At 50.4% G+C, this 23,448-nt stretch overlaps 1 protein-coding gene across 1 annotated transcript in view; it reads right to left on the reverse strand.

The window, feature by feature from the left end:
• CASC3 (CASC3 exon junction complex subunit) overlaps positions 1 to 23,448 on the reverse strand; it is a 131,969-nt gene that overhangs the window by 21,306 nt on the left and 87,215 nt on the right. The window contains exons 9-10 of the mRNA XM_029573781.1: positions 12,309 to 12,417; positions 12,118 to 12,216 (exon numbers count right to left, since the gene is read on the reverse strand). Of these exons, the coding sequence (XP_029429641.1) occupies positions 12,118 to 12,216; positions 12,309 to 12,417 (208 nt within the window). The remainder of the gene's footprint in view (positions 1 to 12,117; positions 12,217 to 12,308; positions 12,418 to 23,448) is intronic.

Genomic DNA, 23,448 nt, shown 5'->3' on the forward strand with positions numbered 1-23,448 from the left:
AGGAGTTACAGCTGGCACACTTAGTATATAGCAGTGCCTCGAAGTTTTGTTCTCTCCTCCATCTGCTAGTGGGAGTACATAACCCACTGGTCTGGACTGATCTGGGTATGTTCAGGAAAATGTAGATACATTTTTCAACATTTGCCATCCTTACATAATGTGGTTAGGGATGGATAGTAAATTGCATTATTGATATATATGGGGTGATGGTATCTTCTTTTATTATGTTGCATGATGGTCAAGAGGGAGGTGGGGGGGGAATCTGGGGGGAGGAAAAATTGTATTGATTGGAGAAATTACTTACCTGATAATTTTTTTTTCCTTAGTGTAGACAGATGGACTCAGGACCAATAGGTTATGTGCTCCCCTGCTAGATGGAGACGGAATCAGGTTTCACAGCTGACGTCACCCTAGATATACCCCTACAGTGACCTCAGCCATTCAGTATTCTCTTCAAAAGCCATTGTGAACATACTATTGAAAAACTTGAATACAATTTAATAACTTAAGAACTTGATTAAAAACTTGATTAAAACTGGTGACCATAACTGTACTCAACCAAACATAAGCGCTGACTCCCAGTATTATTACAGATGCCCAGATCTAGGGATAGGGTGATGGCTTTACCATAATCTCTTTGGGATCGAGATTCATGTGCGATTCCTTGAAACTGTTCATGGGCAGCCGTGGGCAGGATGCTGTCTACACTAAGGAAAACAAAATTATCAGGTAAGTAATTTCTCCATTTCCTAGCATGTAGCCAGATGGACTCAGGACCAATGGGATGTACAAAAGCTACTCTCAAAGGGGGCGGGAGGCTGCCTGTGGTCTTGGTTAGCACCACCCTTGCAAAGGCTGCATCTTCTCAGGCTTGGATGTCCAGGGGATAGAACCTGGTGAAGGTGTGCAAGGAAGACCATGTCGCTGCTCGGCAGATGTCGACGGTAGACAATAGCTTAGCTTCAGCCCAGGATACTGCCTGAGCCCTAGTGGAATGAGCTTTAACCTGAAGTGGTAAAGGCTTCCCTGTCTCTACATAAGCTCCTGTGATCACTTCCTTGATCCAGCGAGCTATGGTAGCTCGCGAAGCTGCTTCGCCTTATTCCTTCCACCGTGAACAACAAACAAGCGATCCGTCTTGTGCACCGGTTCTGAGGGTTCTAGGTACCATACTAACAGCCTACCGATGTTTAAGTGGCGTAGGAGGCGGTAGTCTTCCAAGTCCTTGTGTCTATCTAGGAATGGTAAGGAAATGGACTGGTTCAGGTGAAATTCCAAGACTACCTTTGGCAAGAAGGAAGGGACGGTGCAAAGCTGTAACGCTCCTGGAGTCAACCGGAAGAACAGATTCTGGAATTCCTGTAAGAATTCCAGAATCATAGGGACCTTGGTTATCTGAGGGGGCACTCCCATGTTCCTCGCACCAGGCCTCAAATATTCTCCAGATCCTCACGTACGCCAGGGATGTCGAGAACTTCCACGCGTGGAGCAAGGTGGTGATTACAGCCGCCGAATATCCACGCTTCGTCCAGTGAGCCCTCTCAAGGGCCAGACCATAAGACAAAACAGAGGTGGGTCTTTGTGAAGGATCGGACCTTGTTGGAAAAAGTCCTTGTGCGGGGGGAGGCATAGGGGGCTCTCCACCAGAAGCCTCCGCATGTCTGCGTACCACGGGCATCTGGGCCTACAAATGACCTTGCCCAGCAGAGGCCACAGAGAGACGGTGTACAGTAAGTCCTCCTCCTCTGGCCAGGTCTGGACAAGAGCATTGATCCCTTGGGAGTGTTGATCTCTTCTGCGACTGAAGATGCAGGGGACCTTTGCATTGTGAGATGTGTCCAGTGGGTCGATGGATGGGAGGCCCCAGCGATCTACTAGGAGCTGGAAGGCTCTGGTCGACAAAGCCCAGTCCCTTGGATCCAGACTCTCCCTGCTGAGAAAGTCTGCTCTGATGTTGTCTTTTCCTGCAATATGGGAGGCAGAGATCCCTTGTAGATTTAACTCTGCCAATTCTATAAGGGGGTCTATCTCCAGAGACACTTGATAGCTTCTGGTTCCTCTCTGGTGGCTGATGTAGTTACAGTTGTTGCGTTGTCCAACATCACACAGACTGCTTGTCCCAGGAGCTTATGGCTGAATTGCAGACATGCTAATCTGACAGCTTGGGCTTCCAGGCCGTTTATGTTCCAGTGCCCCTCTTCCTTGGTCCATCGCCCCTGGGTTATCAATTCCTGACAGTGGGCTCCCCACCCCCAGAGGCTCGCATCCGTCGTGAGGACTAGCCAGTTTGGTGAGGGCAGGCTTACACCTTGCTTAGATGTACTTCCTGTAGCCACCACTGGAGCCGAGAACATACTTCCATTGGTAGTTGGAGGCGAATTGAGTAGTCTTGGAGACAGTGGGTTCCAATGTGACAGCAGTGAGCGATAGAGTGGGCGCATGTGTGCCCCTGCCCACAGTACTACCTCCAGGGTTGACGCCATGAGGCTGAGGACCTGGAGATACCTCCATACCCTGGGGTACATTGTATTCGTCAACCGACGCACTTGGCGCATCAGTTTCCTTATTCACGAGGGAGGGAGGAAGATCTTGTCCTGCAAGGTGTCAAACTGGACTCCCTGGTTCTCTAAGGACTGGCAGGGCTTGAGACTACTCTTGTCCATGTTCACGACCCAACCGAGTTCCTGAAGCAGGGAAATGACCCGGCTGGTCACCTGGAGCCTCTCTTCCAATGACTTTGCCTGGATCAGCCAGTCATCTAAGTAAGGGTGCCCCAGGATCTTTTCTTTCCTTAGTGCCGCCGCTACGACTACCATAATTTTGGAGAATATTCTGGGGGTGGTTGCCAGGCCGAAAAGCAACGCTCGGAACTGAAAATGGTGACCCAGTATCGCAAAGCGTAGGAAACACTAGTGGTCTTAACGGATTGGGATATGAAGGTAGGCCTCCGAGAGGTCCAGGGATGTTCAGAACTCTCCTGGATGTAGGGTCATTATGATGGAACGAAGAGTATCCATGCAGAAGTGAATTACTCACAGATGACGATTGATGCTCTTTAGATCCAGGATGGGGCGAAATGAATCCTCTCTTCTTGGGTACGATGAAATAGATGGAATAATGCCCTGTATTTTCCTGGGATGTAGGTACCGGGGTTATGGCCTGGAAATTGAGGGGCCTTATCAATGTAGATTCTAATGCCAGTTTTTTGTGCTGGGAGTGGCAAGGCGATATCATGAACATGTCCATAGGGATACTGTGAAATCAAAGCATATCCTTCTTGTATTATGTCTAGTACCCATTTGTCAGACATGATCTCGACCCACCTCTGATAGAAGAGGGGTAGTTGGCCCCCTATCTCCTTGTTCCGTGGATGGGTCAGCCAAACTTCACTGGGAAGTTCGGGTCAAACCTGAGCCCGAACCAGTTCCTCTTTTTGTTTGTCGGCTCCGAAAGGACGGAGACCTTCCCGAGGACCAAGATGTCTGAAACGACGAGTTTCTGTAGGGCTGGAAGCACTGGGAACCCCTAGCCTGACCCCTCATGGGCAAGGGGCGCTATGACCTATTTTTCTTATCGTCCGGTAGCCGAGGCACTGGAGATTCACCCCACTTACTGGCTAGCTTTTCCAATGTGCTTCTGAATAGAAGGGATCCCTTAAAGGGCATCTTTGTGAGCTTTACCTTAGAGGTTGCATCCGCTGACCAATTTTGCAGCCATAGCTGTCTTCTGGCCGCCACCACTAAGGCTACTCCTCTGGCCGAGGTCAGAGCTTGCATCCGCTTGGAAGGCCACGGCGGGCTCTATCGCCTCTCTGAGAGCCGCCCCTGAGCTATCTGCCCCTCTCTCTCTCTCGAAGCAGACACAAACGAGCCACCAGGGAACAACAGGAAGCGTTCTGCATTGTCGTTGCTGTCGCGTCAAAGGCTTGCTTAAGGATGGACTCCAGCCACCTATTGTGTGCATCCTTCAAGGCAGCTCCTCCCTCTACTGGGACAGTTCGCTTTGAGACAGCGCAGACCAGGACGTCCACTTTTGGGACGCGCAGGTGTTCTTTGACCGCCGGGTTCAGAGGGTACAAAGCCTCCAAGGCCCGACCTCCTTTAAAACTGGCTTCTGGGGCGTCCCACTCCAGGTCAATCAACTCCTGGATGGTTTCCAGCATTGGGAAATAGCAAGAGGCTTTCCATAGAGAAACCAGGATGGGATTCCTCTTTGGTTCCGACATAGGGTCCATGCTGGGTACTCCCAGAGTCTTCAGGATCTGGGAGACCAGGGCCGGCAATTCATCGCTGTGGAAAAACCGTAGCATGGTCCAGTACAGCTCCAGGCCTGGAGGAATTTTTCCATCCTCTAATGAGTCTGCATCTCCATCTGTGGTGTCTGGGTCCCTGTCAGGGATACCCTGGTGAGGTGAGGCATGTCCTGAGGCAAGCTGATAGGCCTGGGAGGACGAGGCATTCCAAGCTGGAGCTCAGACTGGGCAGAGGCAGCAACTGACTGCGCCTGAACAAAGACTTGAAAGGCCCTGAAAGACTTGAAAGACCCTGAAAGAATTCCACCCAAGTTTCTCCTGGGTCCATACCTAGCCCAGGAGAAACTGGAGCTGGGGCCGCTGAACTGCCCTCTCCCGGGGAGGACACAGTCCCGGGATTGCTCAGATCCGGGGTGCTACCAGATATGGTCGTGGCTGACCTGTCCTCAGACTGGGAAGGGCCGGGCTTGGAGAAGTTCTGAGAGTCCAGCCCTCCCTGGGCTTCTTCACAGTGCTGATACAGGAAGGATTCTAGGTCAGACTGTGCAGCCCTAATATGGCAGACATCACAAAGGGAGTGTCGCTTGTGCTTCTTTGTTGCCGGAGCCATAGTTAAGTGTAGCTTGTGCATTCAGCTGGTTAGCGCCCGAGCGCGCATAAGTCTGCACAGATGCGCATAAGTATAAGCGTCCAGTTATGCGCAAATCTATACGTGTGGTTATCCGCACATTAGACACATAACAGGGTCGGCCTGCACCACACGTACCAATGGTCAATGGGGGGAAATGCGCCGCACCAAACTGTATGAAAGATGGCACCACTGCAGCCTGCCATGTGGAGTGCCCATGAGTCTGAAGCAGGGCCTAGTCCATCAGGGGACTGCTCAACCCGCTCGGAAACCCCCTTCCTTTGCCCTAACGGGATCAGGAATGTCGTCGGTACAGCACACCGAACAAGGAGACTGGAGGAAAGACTTACCAAAGCTCTTCCACATCTCTGAATCGGAGGAATTCTTCTTTACTTACTTGGGCTCAGCGCTTACAGGTTGAGTACAGAGACTGTCTCCAGCTGTGGGGGGAGACAGCATAGGCAGTCACCGCTGCGCTCGGCTTCCTGCACCTGCTGCTTTTCAACTGCTTCAGCAGCAAAGTCCACGCCAGGAACTGGCTACCGGACCAAGGCACACCTCTGAGGGATCTTAGAAATCGCCTCAGGAATGCTCAAATGGGGAAGGGGCCATTAGGTATCACCGCAGGAGAGCGGGGCTCAATCTTTTTCCAATTTAAAGGTAAAATTTCCCATTCTTAAGAGTACAATCCACATCTGCTAGGAGACGGAGAGATACTGAATGGCTGAGGTCACTGTAGGGATGTATTTAAGGTGACGTCAGCTTTGAAACCTGACTCCGTCTACATCTGCTAGCATGGAGCACATAACCCATTGGTCCTGAATCCATCTGGCCTCATGCTAGGAAAATTCTGATTTCTGTATTTTACTGATAAGTTATGCATCCTGTTTACAAAATCAATAAAAATCTAAACCACAAAAACAAAACAAATGGAGAAATTACTTACCTGATAATTTCGTTTTCCTTAGTGTAGACAGATGGACTCAGGACCAATGGGTATAGTGTACTCCTGTTAGCAGTTGGAGACGGATCAGATTTCAATCTGACGTCAGCCCCTAGTACATACCCCTGCAGGAAGTGCAGCTCCTCAGTATTCTTCCTTGAAAAGCACTGTGGATATATGTGTGACTGAGTGATTGATTAACTTCATCATATGGTTAACTTAATTAAACTTAACTTGATTAACTTGAACTGATTGATTGGCTATAGCTGGCGACCGCCAGTGTACTCAACCGGAAAGCGTCGACACCCGGCAGGTGGATGCTCTATGTAAGTTAAAACATGGCTTACCCATACTTCATTGAAAACCATGCTTAACGGCAGCCAAGGGTGGGATGCCGAGTCCATCTGTCTACACTAAGGAAAACGAAATTATCAGGTAAGTAATTTCTCCATTTTCTAGCGTGTAGCAGATGGACTCAGGACCAATGGGATGTATAAAAGCTACTCCCGAACTGGGTGGGAGGCTGCCCATGGCCCACTTAGGATTGCCCTTGCAAATGGCATGTCCTCCTGAGTCTGTACATCCAGACGGTAGAATCTGGAGGAGGTATGGATGGAGGACCAAGTTGTCGCCCTGCAGATCTCGGCAGGTGACAGTATTCTAGTTTCTGCCCAGGACACCGCCTGGACTCTGGTAGAATGGACCTTGACCTGTAGAGGTGGTGGCTTTCCCGCTTCTACGTAGGTCGCCTTGATGACTTCCTTGCTCCAGCGGGCAATGGTTGCCCACGAGGACGTTTCCCCTTGTCTCTTTCAGCTTTCAACTCTTTCGCTTTCAGCTCTGGGGGACGAAACGGTGGTCCGTCTTTCGTACTGGTTCCGACCTTTCCAAGTATCTGGATAGGAGTCTGCCGATGGCGAGGTAGCGTATACGGGCTTCTTCCGAATTCTTCAAGCCGTCCATCGTTGGAAGTGAGATGGTTTGGTTAAGGTGGAAGTGTGAGACCACTTTGGGGAGGAAATAGGGAAACGTGCATAGATGGATGGACCCCGGGGTGAGTCTGAAGAACGGCTCACTGCAGGACAGGGTTTGTAGTTCCGAGGTGCAGCGGGCCAAGCACACGGCCAGCAAGAACACCGTCTTTAAGGTAACAGACGGAGGAACAGGAGGCCTGAGGGGTCTGAAGGCGGGTTCCGCTATGAACTCCAAGACAAGGTTGAGGTTCCACAGAGGTACTGGCCATTTCAGGGGTGGCCGAATGTGTTTGACTCCTTTCAGGAAGGGTGATATATCTGGTTGCGAGGCTATGCTTTCGCCCTGGCTCCTGGAGCCGTAGCATGACAATGCTGCCACCTGTGCCTTGATGGAGTTGAGGGACAGGCCCTTCTGTAGTCCACTCTGTAAGGATTCCAGAATCACGAGAACTTTTAGAGGGACGTGGCTTGACATTGTGGCCTTCACACCAGGCCTCAAAAACTCTCCAGATCGTTATGTACTTTAGAGATGTGGCGAACTTGCGTGCTCGGAGGAGAGTATCTATTACTGCCCCCGAGAATCCGTTCTCTCTCAGGCGGGCCCTGAGAATTGAGCTGAGTCCTCGTGAAGAATCGGGCCTTGTTGGAGCAGGCCTCTGTGTGGGGGCAGGGGTAATGAGTTCCCTGCCCGTAGTCTTCTCATGTCTGTGTACCAGGGTCTTCTTGGCCAATCCGGGGCCACCAGAAGAGCTAGTCCCCTGTGTTGCTGTATCTCGTGATACAGCAACACAGGGGACCTGCTACAGCAACACCGGGGGACCCTGCTATACACCTTCCCACCGGGAAGGTGTATAGCAGGTCCCCGGTGGCCAGGTCTGTACCAGGGCCTCGATCCCCTGGGACTGCAGATCCCGCCTGCGGCTGAAGTATCTGGTATTTGAGCGTTGGACCTGCCTGCTAGAAGGTCCATGTCTGGGGACTCCCACCGACTCACTATCATCTTTAAGGCTGTGGGCGACAGCTTCCATTCTCCTGGGTTTAGACTTTCCCTGCTGAGGGAGTCTGCCGTGATGTTTTCTTTCCCGGCGATGTGGGCGGCAGGGATCTCCTGGAGATTTGCTTCCGCTCACGCCATCAGAGGGTCTATTTCTAGGAACACCTGTTGGCTTCTGGTTCCGCCCTGTTGGTTGATGTAGGCCACCGTCGTGGCGTTGTTAAACATCACTCTGACCCCTTTGTCTTGGAATGTGTGGGCGAACCGCAGGCAGGCTAATCTAACTGTCTGCGCCTTTAGGCAGTTGATGGACCATCCCGCTTCTTCTGCGTTCTACTGCCCTTGGGCGGTTAACTCTTGGCAGTGTGCTCCTCACCCGTGTAGACTGGCATCTGTGGTGAGCAGGGTCCAGGTTGGGGAGGATAGTTTTGATCCCCGGCTCGTGTGGCAGTTCTGCAGCCACCACCATAGCTGGTTCTGGAATCTGCCCGGAAGTGGTAGACGTACGGTGTAGTTCTGGGATCGTGGACTCCGCCCGATAGAAGTGAGCGTGTAGGGGCCTCATGTGGGCTAGCACCCATGGCACTACTTCCAGCGTGGACGCCATCAGCCCAAGGCCTTGTAATCCCATGCTGTGGGACGAGGGACGCTCGGTAAGGTCTGAAGCCGGTTCCGCAGCTTTGTTCTCCTCGTGGGGTTCAGGCTGATCTTGTCTTCCTTGGTGTCGAATCCGACTCCTAGGTCTTCCAGCGACTGTGAGGGCTGTAGGGGTGTTGATCACCCATCCTAGGCTTTCCAGTAGTGTTATGACTCTGCTTTGCCCTGATCAGCCAATCGTCCATGTAGGGCTGGATGAGGATTCCTTCCTTCCTGAGTGTTGCCGCCAACACTACTATCACCTTGGTGAACGTCCAGGGTGCACTGGCTGACCCAAAGGGTAGTGCCCGGAACTGATAGTGACTATTCAGGACCTTGAAGCATAGGAAGCGCTGGTGTTCCTGATGAATTGGGATGTGTAAGTAGGCCTCCGACAGATCCAGGGATGTGAGGAACTCTCCTGGTTGTATTGCCCGTATGACGGATCGTAGGGTTTCCATGTGGAAGCGGGGGATCCTTAGGGCGGTTGACCGACTTGAGGTCCAGGATGGGCCTGAATGTACCCTCTTTCTTGGGTACGATGAAGTAAATGGAGTAATGTCCAGTATTCCTGGCCCTTGTAGGTACCGGAGTTATGGCCTTGAGGGCCAGAAGCCTGTTCAGTGTAGCTTCCACTGCTGCCCTCTTGTGGGGGTCGTGGCAGGGGGATTCCATGAACTTGTCCGGAGGGGTTCGAAAGAAGTCCAGGTGGTACCCCTCTCGGATGATGGCTAGGACCCACTTGTCCGAGGTTATCTCGACCCATCTGCGGTAGACTAGGCTTAATCTGCCCCCTATGGCTACTTCCCCTGGATGGGTCGGCTGATTCTCATTGTGGGGTGTGGCCGAGGCCTGTACCCGAGTTGGTTCCCCTCTTGGTGTGCTTGTTCCGGAAGGACTGGTTCCTGCCCGTAGGGCGGGACGCTTGATAGTTGCTCATGTGAGGGTTGAAGCGCTGTGAACTTCTGCCCCTGGTGGACCTGGGGAAGGGACACTGGTTTCCCTTTGTCTTGTATTCCGGCATGCGCGGTAATGGGGAGTCGCCCCATTTGTTGGCCAGTTTCTCTAGTTCGCTGCCAAACAGGAGGGATCCTTCTGCTGGCTGCCACTGTGGACGAGACTGCTCTGGCCGCTGTGTGCACTAGATCGGAAGCCGCGCCCGTGAGAGAAGATAGTGCTGATTCAATGTCTTCTCCCGGGGTGTTACTCCTGTCTTGTGATAAGCAGGCACGTGTCACCACGGTGCAGCAGGCCGCAAACTGTAGGCCAGAGCTGCAACTTTGAATGAATGCTTGAGTATGGCTTCCAGGCGCCGGTCATGTGTATCCTGAGCGCCGCTACTCCCTCCACTGGGATGGCAGTGCTCGTGGCGATCGAGCAGACTATGGCGTCCACTCTAGGGCACGTCAGGAGCTCCTTGGTTGCTGGGTCCAGGGGGTACATCATGGCAGACAAGGCTCGACCCCCTTTCCATGAGGATTCCGGAGCATTCCCCTCTAGGTCAATTAGCTGTTGCGCCGCCTGTGGGAGAGGAAAGTGGCGCGACGTCTGCAAAGGCCCTCCCGCAGGGGGTTTTTAGGTTCCCCCGAGGTGCTTTGGCCCAGGATAGCGAGCTCCTTTAGGCATCGGGATATCAGGTCCGGGAGCTCATCCCTCGTGAAGAAGCGTCTCATGTTCGGTGGCTCTGTCCCCCGGGGGGGGGGGGGGGCCCTTCCAGGGGCTCGAATTCTTCTTCGGAGAAGTCTGTGTCCCCGTAGGTGGGATTTCTGGACAGTGTGAACTTGTGCCTAGGCCTCAAGGGTCCTGGGGCATGAGGGTCCTCTGGTGTCGCATGTGGCTGTTACGCTCCAGGTTCCAGCTGTATTTTAACCAAGGCGTGAATCCCCTTGAACAACTCTACCCAAGAGCTCGATTCTGGGTCTAGGTTGAGGGATGCCGGTTCTCTGGGGTCCCCGACTGTGGAGTGGACTCCCTGGGGCCTGCTAGGTCCGGGGTGGCCCCTGAGGAGCTAGCACAGGGCCCTGGGTGGGACTGGCCCTGACCTGGGTCTCTCAGGGCCTCCTCACCATGTGCTCATAGGGCGTCGGCTTCCTCGCTCTGAGCGGCTCTGAGTTGGCATGCTGGGCAGAGGCCTCGAGCTTTTATTCCTGTTTCTGGAGGTGCCATGTCTATGGACGCGTAAGCTCTTATGCACTCCAGTGCGTCAGAGATGTGCGCGCAGATGTGTGCCTTGTTCTGTGGGCGCGACTTATACGCGTAAAGTTTTATGTGCGCCTAAGCTTATGCGCACATGTAAATTTGTACGCTTAGCTCCATTTGTGCGCTCGGCTCGGACGGCAGGCGGTGCGGCGAACAGGGCCAAGATGGCGACGGCGAGCATGCAGGCAATATGGCGACCTCCTCAGAGGGTCTCCATGTGGGCAGACCCTGGAAATAGCCGGGGCCTAGCCCTGCTAGGGCGGATCAACCCGGTGGCACTGGTTCCAATCGACGACCTGTGCTCCTCCTCGATCCTCGGAGACCGGTTCAAGTAGAAGATTTACACCTTACCTTGTCTTCGGTGCTTCCCGGTTTCGCCCCGGGCGGTCTCCGGCTGCGGGGGGAGAGGGCAACTACCTTCACTGCCGCGCTCGAGGGGTGCACCCGCTGCTCTCAGCCGCGCCCGAGATCGGGGGCTAAGTCCTCGCTGCGATTCGGCCCCCGGACCGAGGCTGCCTCTACGCCGCGCCCGAGGATTCGGGGGCTAGGTCCCTGCCGCGAATCGGCCACCGGACCGAGGCTCTCACCTCCGAGGGACCACGGAAATCACTTCGGGAATCTCAACTGGGGGAGGGACCCGAGGGTATCACCGCAGGAGAGCGGGGCTCTTCTTCAGTAAATTCTTTTCTTCTTAAATTTGGGTTTCTCCTTGATTCTTGTTCTAACGCTCTGAGAGCGTGCAGATAGTCCCTAACTGCTTTGGAGATGGAAAATACTGAGGAGCTGCACTTCCTGCAGGGGTATATGTACTAGGGGTTGACGTCAGATTGAAATCTGATCCGTCTCCAACTGCTAACAGGAGTACACTATACCCATTGGTCCTGAGTCCATCTGCTACACACTAGGAAAACAACATTTTGGAAGGGACCAGCTAGCAATGAATTGACCAGAGGAGTAAGGGGCTCCCAGCAGAATCCAGGAGACCTGAGGAGTCCTCTCATGAACAAGTCCCTTTAAACCTCTCTCAAGATGATTCTCCATTCTTATGTCATCTTCTGAAAATCTCCTCAAAGACCAGAAATGATGTTTTGTTTTTTACTTTCTATCTCCCTGTTTCTGTTCCCGAACCTGGCTAAACATCTCTGTACTTTTCCATTTTTTCTCTCAAGTAAAAGACGCAAAAAAACTCCCTTGCAAAGCTTCTGTGGTTACAGATGGTAAAGAGCTAGATCCTATGCTTTGTTACTTATGCACTGCATTTTGAAATCTTTGTATTGTAAGCCACTTTGGGATATTAAGAGAGTCAGTAGAAACAGAAAAAGTAAAAGAGCAGAATAACCCATAAAGAAAACCCCATTCAAAAGTCACTGCGGAAAACCTGCAAAAGAAGGTGTTGACTCAAATTAGCACAGTACATGTTAACCAAGGCTCAGAAAAGGGAGTCTGTGGCCAGACTGCTGAAGGTTAAAGCTACCTCCTTCCTTTACCTACCTGGGTGAGGGAGGTGCATTTCTGGCTGCACGATCATGCCCTGGGGAGGCAGAGGTGCAGGGCTCTCGCCGTGCGTATAGATTGGACCCTGGAATTGCACTGTAAAATAAAAAAACAATAATAAAAATGAACTACAGGCCTGAAGAGGAGACTGCAGTTGAGATCGGAAACAAACGAGAACAGAGACTCACAGGGGTCATAATAATGCCCTTCCATGATGCTGATATGCACGGGGGGAGGCTCAGGAACAGGCCTTTGACGCTGGGAGGAGTAACGCTTTGCACGGCCACCCTGCACTCCCTGCGATGATAAAAGAAACAAAAGTCAGCCCCTTCACACTCTCCAATCACAGGGCTCCTGATCTCCTCTGCTCAGAAGCATGGCAGAGATGGGAGGATCTGGCTGGCAGCAGGACATCAGTCATAGGGCATGCTCTGCTCAAAACCTCACAATGAAGGAAAATTGGGTCTTACCTGCTAATTTTCATTCCTGTAGTACCATAGATCAGCCCAGACTCCTGGGTTTTGTTTCCCTGCCAGCAGATGGAGACAAAGTTTTACTGACACTCCTACATAACCCAGTGTGCCACCTGCAGTCCCTCAGTATTGACCTGTACCCAAAGCCAAGATGATAACACTAAAAATCATGAATGCAAACTCCCACAACGAGCAGGGGTGAAATGTCCCTCCTTTTTTAGTATGACAAAATAAATGGAGTACCTTCCTGTTCCTTACTCTTCTGGAGGAACGGACACAATAGCCTCCAGACGCCGCAAATGGTCTACTGTCCCTTGAACAGCTACCCACTTGGCGTGATGAGCACAAGGGGGCAACACTGTAAGCATCTCAGAGTGGGCAAGCAAATTCTAACGCAAAGCCTTCTTATCACACTTATGATCCACTGGTCCAAGGTAAGTTTGGTCCATTCCTCTTAAAACAAACAAACAAACAAACAAACAAACAAACAAATAAATAAAGCGCCCTCCGATGGCAGGAACTGAAAAGCGGACCGTCCTCATGAGAACTCTGCTCCTCTTGCGCCTGTACCGGGGGTTGTCTCTGAATGGCTTCTGACCACCCTGAAAGGACTGACCCCAGAACAGAGATCTGACCGCGGTCTGCCTTTGAGGGTCCGAAGAACCTTTAGTTTGGCGAAATCTCTTATTGTCTTGAAACCAAGCCCAAGCCCTCTGGCTTGTCTTCCAGTAACTTATGCACCTTGGAGTCTCCCAGATGCTTCACTATCTGCTCCAGTCCTCTTCAAACAAGAGATTGCACTTAAATGGAAGAACACCATTTGAGATTTGGACGACTCACCATAGAAATCTTCTGGCAGACACAGCAGACATGATCTCGGAAGATGTCTTGCTCAAGTTATACAAGGCATACGCCCTCGTATACCACAGCCACTTCTAAATGTTCAGTCTGCTGCACCGCTGCCCCTGATGTAGTGGGATTGGGCAGGGGACCAGTACCCCTGCTTGGCCTGTGTTTGGCAGACTGCTCCCCAGCCGGAGAGGCTGGCGTCCGTCATGACGACAATCCATTGCGGGGTCTGAAGGGATATGCCTTCCAGAAGGTGCTTGAGCGATAGCGATTGCTGCACCGTCCGCCCCAGCGGTTCCTGATGCGCAGGGGTTTGTCCCTCCTCCCCCAGAACTCCCCGCTCCCTTGGATGACCAGGATCCAGATCAGTATTTTGTTGAAACCCCCCCCCCCTCTAGAGGGGGATGACCCCAGGGTCCTATGTTTATTCAGAAGGGAGGAACTGGAGCCACTTATCCCTTTTATCTCTCAGGAGCTAGGGATAGAGTGCCCCGCAGTGGATGAGTTTTCGGCCGCAATGCCGGCTTGCGTGGGCCCGGTCCTGGCAGGACTTAGGGCTCTTCCATCCGATGCTCTAGGGAGTGGGAGGCTCCCGAATCAGGGCCTCACAACCCCTGGGAGGCTCCAGAAATCTTCTAATCTTACTTTTAATTTTTTTCTCTATAGACTGCATGTTTTACACTATCTACCATTTGCCGGAAAACTAATAAGGGACCGCAGGTGGCACACTAGGGGGCCGATACAATAAAGTGCACCCAGCCTAGCTCACAGGTTAACGAGCAGTTGGATGCGCTAGACTAGCACCAGATTCAATAAGGAGATTAGTGCATACAAAATGCATGTAAATTTCATGTAGATGAGGCTATTAACTATTTCACCCCTGATGCAGTAAATCTCCAGTCGTCCAACACACACTTTTCAATGCAGCAAATTTAAGTCCAGCCCCGGATCTGGTGTTAAGTCATTCCGCCAGTCAAGGTTACTTGAGAAATGCAAAAAGGAAAATTGGTTCTTACCTGCTAATTTTCGTTCCCTTAGTACCACGGATCAGTCCAGATCGTGGGTTGAGCCTCCTGTCCAGCAGGTGGAGACAGACCAAAACTGTGAGGGTACCATATATCAGGACAGAGCCTACCCTACACCCCTTCAGTATAAAGTACTTTCAAAGCAGATATAACTTCCCAAGGATCAAGCAAGCAATAAGAAAAAACTAACAAATTGAACATGTGAACAATTGAAAGGATTCTGTATGAATAAAAACGCTCTTGCATACAATTTTATTTTCATCTTTAGATGCTTCCGGTGCCTTTAGTAATAGTAGACAAAAATTCAGATAATTGAAAAAAAACTGTAAGAGAAAGACAGAACATTCGAGCGGACGTATCAGATCCAGGGCCGGTGCAAGGGTATTAGGCACCCTAGGCAAACCCCTCCCCATACACAATTTTAAATTATGCATTTATAACATTTTACATGAAAAATAACATTCTAAGGTAAAATTAATATACAAGTTGTTGTGATAATTTCATGCACTGTTGTGATGCCAACAAGAAAACGTTGCATCTTGGAATTCAAATGGCCTCATACCTATTATGATATATTTCGGCATGGTCCTCCCGTATCAACACAATACTATCTGCCAACACTCAAAGAATAACAACCCCACCTATGAAAAAGAATACCAGAAATATTACACCAGAATCTAAAATATCAATACACCTCCTATCAGGAAAACAGAACAGGCTAAGCTACTACAAATCCCTATAGAGAAACCACATGCTAAAAGAATGCTTCATCTCAGTCTTTGCTTGCAGAACACAAACCCTCACCAAATACAGAATAAAGCCACATAAAGTATAAATAGAAATGTGCAGACAAAAACGGAACTGTAAAACGCATCATGCCAGACTCTATACAGTGTACCAATGGAAAAACAAAAATGTCACCACTCCTTGTGAAACAAATCAATAAAATAAAGATATATAAATCATTAATCATAATTACAAAATCATACAAATAAAATAATTTCAAAACAGCTGATGAATAGAATATCCAATAATTAAAGACTCATGCAAATTTTGAAAGCTTTACCAAACACCAATAAAATATTTCAAACAGCAGACACATCACATACTACCCAATAATTAAAATGATAGTCAATCAAGAAAAATGAACTTAAAAAGCCACCCTTGCTTACCCTCTCCAGCAGTTCTCCTACTCCTTTCCCTTGCAGGCCATACCAGAAGCAGCAGTAGCTGCTGAAGCTGTCCTCACAGACCTCTTCCTTAGGGATCACAACCAGTCTCTTCTCTCTCTCACACACATACACCAGTCACACCCTCAGGACCAGTTTCTGTCTCTCACACACCAATCATCTCCTCAACCAGTCTCTCTCTCTCTCACACACACACACACACACACACCAGTCATCTCCCTGATCAGCCTCTCACACACATACACACATCACCTCTCTGGCCAGTCTCTCTCAATCACACATGCTCTCGCTCTCTCTTACTTACAAACAGGCTCAATCACACACATGCCCTCTCTCACAGCCACAAGCCAGCCAAAAACATGCTCCATCTCTCTCGCGCACACACACTGACGCACAGAAGCACCCTCCCTGACTCACATATACACCACACACATACAGAAGCACCCTCCCTGTCTCACATACATATTACACTCTCACGGAAGCACCTTGCTTTCAGACTTGCAGCATTTTTCACTTTTATTAAAAGTGAAAGTGCTGCTCCCAACCGTTAAATAAGAAAACCACATTCCTATCAAAAGACGAAATGACACCCTTCCTTCAGGTTCTGTCCTCCCAAGGGACAGCCACCCACACAGTACAGCTTCTCTTGCTTTACGCTTCCAGGCAATAAAGCAAGTGTCTTTCTTCAAACTATCAGTCATATGATTATTCATATGGGTGGTATGGAACAGAAAGACATCCTTAGTCAGCTTCCCTTTTAAATGGGAAGATTCCAGTCTTAGTCATTTAAAAATATACATTTTCTAAAGGCTTAAAAAAAAAAAGCAAAACAATTTCAGGTTCTAGTCTTCACGCTTAAATTATGCTTCAAAAAAACCCCAAAAACCCCACCTGGCATCAGTATCTTAAATTTGTGATTTTGCTGAGATGAACATTTTAAATACTTTAATTTTTTTTGCTTTAGTATTTGTCTCTACCCACTTTAAGTTAAATTTTATTTTCCAGAAGAGGGATGCTTAAAATTCAGTAATTTCATCTTTCATCCAACTTTTCAAAAGTTCAGGTATATGTATTATCACATTTCATTTTTTAAACTGGCAGATTCCTTTCTCACATACACACACATACACCCACACACACACCCACACACACAGAAAGAAGATCGGCGCCGAGACTTAGGGGGCACCGCGGCAGGCAGGCAGCCAGCTCCCGACTCGCCCTGCCTCCCCCCGAATGCCACCCTCCCGACACCCCGTTACTGGTCCAGCGGAGGTCATGGGAGCGATCTGCCGCTCCCGGGGCCTCCGCTGCCACTAAGCAAAATGGCGCCGGTGGCCTTCAGCCCCTACCATGTGACAGGGGCTAACGGTGCCATTGGTTGACCCCTGTCACATGGTAGGGACTGAAGGTAACCGGCACCATTTTGCTTAGTGGCAGCCGAGGCCCCGGGAGCGGGAGATCGCTTCCGAGACCTCCGCTGGACCACTAGGGGGGGTGTCGGGAGGGTGACACTCGGGGGGAGGCAGGGAGAGTCGGGAGCTGGCTGCCTGCCGTGGCGCCCGGTCTCCATCTAGACGAGTCGAAGGCTGGCAGAATTCTGAAAGGGCACTTTTTGCCCTTTCAAAATTCTGCTGCCTGCCGTGGTGTCCCCTAAGTCTCGGCGCCCTAGGCACAGGCCTAGCTCGCCTAGTGGTTCCGCCGGCCCTGATCAGAACTAGTATGGGCGGGTGTCTGGACTGATCCGTGGTACTACAGGAACGAAAATTAGCAAGTAAGAACCAATTTTCCTTTCCCTGTACATACCCGGATCAGTCCAGACCACGGGATGTACCAAAGCTTCCCTAAACAGGGTGGGACCGAGATAGTCCCGCTCGAAGAACCTGCCACCTGAAGGAGCCAAAAACTGGAGCCTGCACATCCAGACGGTAATGAAGAGCAAATGTATGCAGGTATTTCCAAGTAGCTGCCCTACATATTTCCTGCGGAGAGACCGATTGACTCTCCGCCCAAGAAGAAGCCTGAGACCGTAAGGAGTGAGCTTTTAAGCCTTCCGGCACGGGCCGACCCTTACAGATGTAAGTCGACACAATGGCCTCCTTTAGCCAATGAGCGAAAGTGGCCTTGGAAGCCTTATTTTACCTTTATTTGGCCCACTCCACAGAACAAACAAGTGGTCAGAGACCCGGAACTCATTTGTAACCTGAAGGTAATGCAGCAAGACCAGTTTCACATCGAGGCGCCGCAGATCACCCCCAGCTGTATTTGCTACTTCTGACGAAGAAAATGCTGGAAGTTCCATGGACTGATTGTCATGAAAAGAAGACATGACCTTTGGCAAGAAAGGGTACCGTCTTAAGTGATACCCCTGAATCCGAGAAACGTAGAAAAGGTTCTCTGCACGACAACGCTTGGAGCTCTGAGATTCTTCTGGCTGAATAAATGGACACCAAGAAGACAGTTTTGAGAGTCAAATCCTTGAGCGTAGCCTTCCTTAAGGGCTCAAAAGGGGCTTCGCAGAGAACCCGGAGAACCAAGAAGACTCCACGAGGGACAAGTAACCCGGACCGGAGGATTCAAGTGCTTGGCTCCCTTGAGGAAACGGACGACATCTGGATGAGCCGCCACTGAATAACTATCAATGGTGCCTAAGAGGGAACCGAGAGCGGAGACCTACACTCGCAAGGAACTGAATGACAACCCCTTGGCGAAACCGTTCTGGAGAAAAGAAAGGACCCAGGAAATCGGAGCCTTACGAGCCGAAATACCCGAGGCGACACACGCATTTTCAAAGACCTTCCATACTCTGACATAAGCAAACGAGGAAGTCGGCTTCCTGGCCCATAATAGAGTGGATATAACTTCTTCCTTATATCCCTTCTTTCTCAATCTCCGCCGTTCAAAAGCCTGGCTGCTAGACAGAAGCGATCCGCCTGATCGAAAAATACGGGACCCTGCCGAAGAAGATGGGAAAGATGACCGAGGCATAGGGGACTGTCCGTGGCTAGATTCACGAGGTCTGCAAACCACGGTCTGCGGGGCCATTCCGGAGCCACTAGAATGACAGGCCCGCGATGAAGCTAGATTCTTCGGAGTACTTTACCCACTAACGGCCAGGGAGGGAACACGTACAGTAGAATGTTGCGGGGCCAGGGAAGGACCAAGGCATCCACCCCTTCTGCGCAATGTTCCCATCTGCGGCTGAAGAACTGAGGAGCTTTTGCATTGGTCATGGTGGCCATCAGATCCAAGGGAGGGGGACCCCACCTGCGGAGGATCAGGTTCATCGCTGCGTCTGACAATTACCACTCGCCTGGGTCTAACCTCTGGCAACTGAGGAAATCCGCTTGAACGTTCTCCTTCCCCGCAATATAGGATGCCGCTAAGCACTCTAGGTGATGTTCTGCCCATGTGAAGAGCCTGCTGGCTTCCAGAGTGAATCCTGGTGCCCCCTTGTCGATTGATGTAGGCTACAGTGGTAAAATTGTCCAACAGGACCTGCACCGCCTTGTGGAGGAGTAGGGGAAGGAAGGCCTTGAGAGCCAGTCGGACACTCGAGCTTCCAGTCGATTGATGTGCCAGTGAGATTGGGTCGGAGACCAATACCCCGGGTCGCTGTGGGTGAGGGGACAGAAGAGGGACCATCCTCACCCGGTAGGCACCCTGAACAGAGGCCTCCGCGGGAAAAACGTGTGGAAGACTCTCCACATGCTTTACAGGCGCTGGAACGCGGCATCAGCGCTGAAGAAAAAAAAAATTGCTAAAAAAGTAAAAACAGCTGAGCTGTGCAGGGCTGAAGCCGGTCAGCGGAGGCAGCGACTGAGCTGTCCACAGTTCTTAAAAAGTAACAAATACAGCCCTGCTTGTACCTTTTTTTTTTTTAAACTGCTCAGGTAAGCCAGGGGAAAAACACTCCCTGAGAGGGTACTGTTTTACAGTGGACAGCTAGGTAATGGGGGAGGGACTGGACCACCAGTATCACCCCAGTTGGTCACCGGGAAAAAAGGGGCCTAGGATGGGCAAGCCCCCGCCCCCCCCCCCCCAGGCTCCCAGCAGAGCGAAGAGACTGAACTGTCTCTGTGAGGAAAAAAGGGAGAAAACTTTCAAAGTCCTCTTTTTTTTTTTTTTAAAACAAGAATTAAATACTTGCTTGATCCAGACCAAGTAAAGAAAATCCCCTCAGGGAAACTAAGGGAAGAAGAAGGGGAAACATAGGTTCAGCTGCCTGCACCTGCTGGAGACAGATGAATACTGAAGGGCTGCAGGGTAGGCTCTGTCCTCATATAGGATATCCTTTCAGTTTTTCTCGGTCTCCACCTGCTGGACAGGAGGCTCAACCCACGGTCTGGACTGATCCGGGTACATACAGGGAAAATACTGTTCTGTGTGGTTCCCTTCCAAGTATGAGATACTTAGATCTACTGTTTGCGGTGTTCAAGATTTAAAGGATAATGTAACAACTTGACCTAAAAAAAAACAAATTTTTGGACGCAAAAATTATCTCAGCATGTATATTGAGCGTGTATACTGGGCATGTATATTGAGCGTGTATACTGGGCAAAAATCAAATGAGGTGGGATAAAACACATGCTTGTATTGTGCATCCATTGCATTTGTGAGCGCACAGCTATGTCTCCTGGGCGCCTGATGCATTTGAGTGCTAGGGACGCACAAATCTTCCTTTTAACAGCAGCTCATTTAAATAATGCATGGGGCACTCAGGAGACGTGGCTATGTGCACGTTAAAAAAAAAAAAAAAAAGACACCCACCAAGACATTTTATTGACTCAGCCTGTAGATTACGTAGCAGTGTCAGTAAAACTCTCTCTGTCTCTATCTGCTGGCAGGGAAGAAAAACCCAGGAGTCTGGGTGGGTGTATCTAGGGTGACGTCAGCTTTGAAACCTGACTCAAACTTCATCTGCTGGCAGGGGAGGACAATCCATTGATCTCTGAGTCCATCTAGCTACATGTTAGGAAAAGGAAAATTGGTTCTTACCTGTTAATTTTCGTTCCTGGAATACCACAGATCAGTCCAGACAAGTGGGTTTATGTATCCCTATCAGCAGATGGAGGTAGAGAACAAAGCTTTGAGGCACTGCTACATAACAGAGTGCCACCTGCATTTCCTCAGTATTGACCTGTACCCAAGCCAAGATGTCCAACCCCAAATCTCTAGGATTTCTTCCTCTAAAAAGAGCTGGGTAACAAGTTGGAACACCCAACCAAGCTGACCCCTGAAATAGGGCCAAGAAAAAGGAATTTTTAGTCTCAAACAATTGAGAACTATATACAATATTATTGTGCAGCACAAAACAAAATCTGCATCACCAGGAGCACCAAATTCTGCATCACCAGGAGCACCAGGAACATCAGGAGAGATCTTTCGAAAAATCATTATAGTGGGCCAGGAGTCTGACTGCTCTGAGGTATTCCAGGAACAAACATTAGCAAGTAAGAACCAATTTTACTTTCCTGTTCATACACCGGATCAGTCCAGACAAGTGGAATATACCCAAGCCCCTCTACACTACGTAGAATCCCGAAAGACCTGCACGCAGCACACTCTCACCAAAGGAGCCCTCCAAACGAGAATGTCAAGTAAAAGAGTGCAAAGAGGTCCAAGTTGCTGCCCAACAAATCTCCTGTGGTGACACCAGCTGACCCAAGAGGCGGCCTGAGCCCTAGTGGAATGCGCCCGCAATCCCTCAGGAATCCCCAACCACAAATATAGGCCAAAACTATTACCTCCTTCAACCAACTAGCAATCGTATTCTTAATTGCCTTGCAACCCCTTCTTTGGTCCACTGAATAACACAAAAAGATGGTTTGAGCACTGGAGTCCATTAGTCACCTTGAGATAGAAGAACCCAACGCACATCCAAAAGATGAAGTTCCCTTGCATGGTGAAAATCTGACATCTTGCATGGGGAAAACCCCAGCAACTCCACTGTCTGGCTAAGATGAAAAGCAGACACTACCTTGGCCAAAAAGGAAGGAACCTCCCGCAATGAGACACTATCATCGGAAATTCTCAAAAAAGGCTCGCTGCATGATAAGGCTTGGAGCTCAGAAATTCGTCTTGCCAAGCAAATCACCACTAGAAATACAGTCTTCAGGGTAGGGTCCTTCAAAGAAACCCTTTGCAAAGGCTTGAAAGGAGGCCCACACAATACTCACAAAACCAAATTAAGGCTCCACTCCCTTAAGAAACCGTACTATGTCTGAGTGAGATGCTAAGAGCTGCCCCTGCAACCTCCCTCTGAAGCAACCCAAGGCTGCAACCTGGGCTTTGAGAGAATTATAAGCTAAATCATTTGACAAGCTCTCTTGCAAAAAGGCCAAGACCTGGGCCACGTTCGCTTGCAAGGAATCCTCGCCAAGCACCCCACATCAGGACTCAAACACCCTCCAAACTGATATATGCCCAAAAAGTGGAGGATATTCTATCCTGAAGAGTAGTAGTAATCACCAGCTTGGAATACCCCTTCAAATGGAAATGTCACCTCTCAAAAGCCAGGCGATCTGAATGTTCCGACAAGATGGGTCCCTGACGCAGCACTCCTCTTAGGTGGCTTAACCGAATGGGACCATCTACTGCTAGCCGAACTAGCTCCGCAAACCACGGATGGCATGGCCACTCCGGTACTACCAGGATCACTCGCCCCTGATGCTGCTCAATGTGACGCAACACCTGACCTACGAGCAAGCCATGGAGGAAAGCCATATAGCAGGAGCCTCCCTGGCCACGGCTGAACTAGAACGTCGATAACTGCAGAGCCGAACTCCCTTCGGCATCTGAAAAACTTTGTGGCCTTGGCATTCTTCCATGTTGCCAGGGGATCGAACTGAGGCTTGCCCCACCTGCGCTGAATGAGCGCAAAAGCCTCCTGCTGACAGCTCCCATTCCCCCAGGTCCAGCTGTTGTCTGCTGAGATAATCTGCCTGCACATTGTCAAGTGACTCTTCGTTCCACCCTATCGATTGATATACGCCACCGTCGTCGCATTGTCCGAGAATATATGTACAGTCTGTCCCTGAATCTGAGGAAGAAAGAACAGTGCTCTCCGGACTGCCCTTCATGACACTTCCATCAGAGACCACTGCCCTTGGGCTTCAGATCCTTGACATATTGTTCCCCAACTGCTGAGACTGGCATCCATGGTTACTACCACCCTGTCCGGAACCTCCAGATCCACTCCCTTTTCCAAACTGGACTGCAACTCCAGGTTCAGTCTCTCGTGGTGAGAGACTGAACCTGGATTCCTCTTGCAGAGACAAGGGCAGCTGAAACTCCTCAGACATCGGATTCCAAAGGGACAGGAGTGCCTTCTGAAGTGGACGCATGTGCACAAAAGCTCATGGGACCAACTCCAGCGTAGAAGCCATGGACCCTAGCACCTGCAAATAATCCCAGACATTGGGGGACCGGCAGGTCCCTCAGCCAAACCACTTGTGACTACAACTTGAGCACCCTTTCTGGGGTAAGAAACACCCTGCCTAACTGGGTGTCGAATCGTGCTCCCAGATAATCCAAGGTCTGGGATGGTTTCCAAATGGCTCTTTGCCTGGTTTATCACCCAGCCCAGGGATCCCAGGCACTCCGTCACTCGGCGAATGGAACAGCGACACTCCACCTCCGACTTCGCCCGAATGAGGCAATCGTCCAGGTATGGATGCACCAGTACCCCTTCTCTTCTGAGGGAAACCGCCACTACCACCATCACTTTTGTGAATTTTCTCAGAGCAGCAGCCAGCCCGAAGGGAAGAGCTCAAAACTGAAAATGCTCTCCTA

Source organism: Rhinatrema bivittatum, chromosome 12, assembly GCF_901001135.1.
Source record: "Rhinatrema bivittatum chromosome 12, aRhiBiv1.1, whole genome shotgun sequence".
NCBI lineage: Eukaryota > Metazoa > Chordata > Amphibia > Gymnophiona > Rhinatrematidae > Rhinatrema > Rhinatrema bivittatum.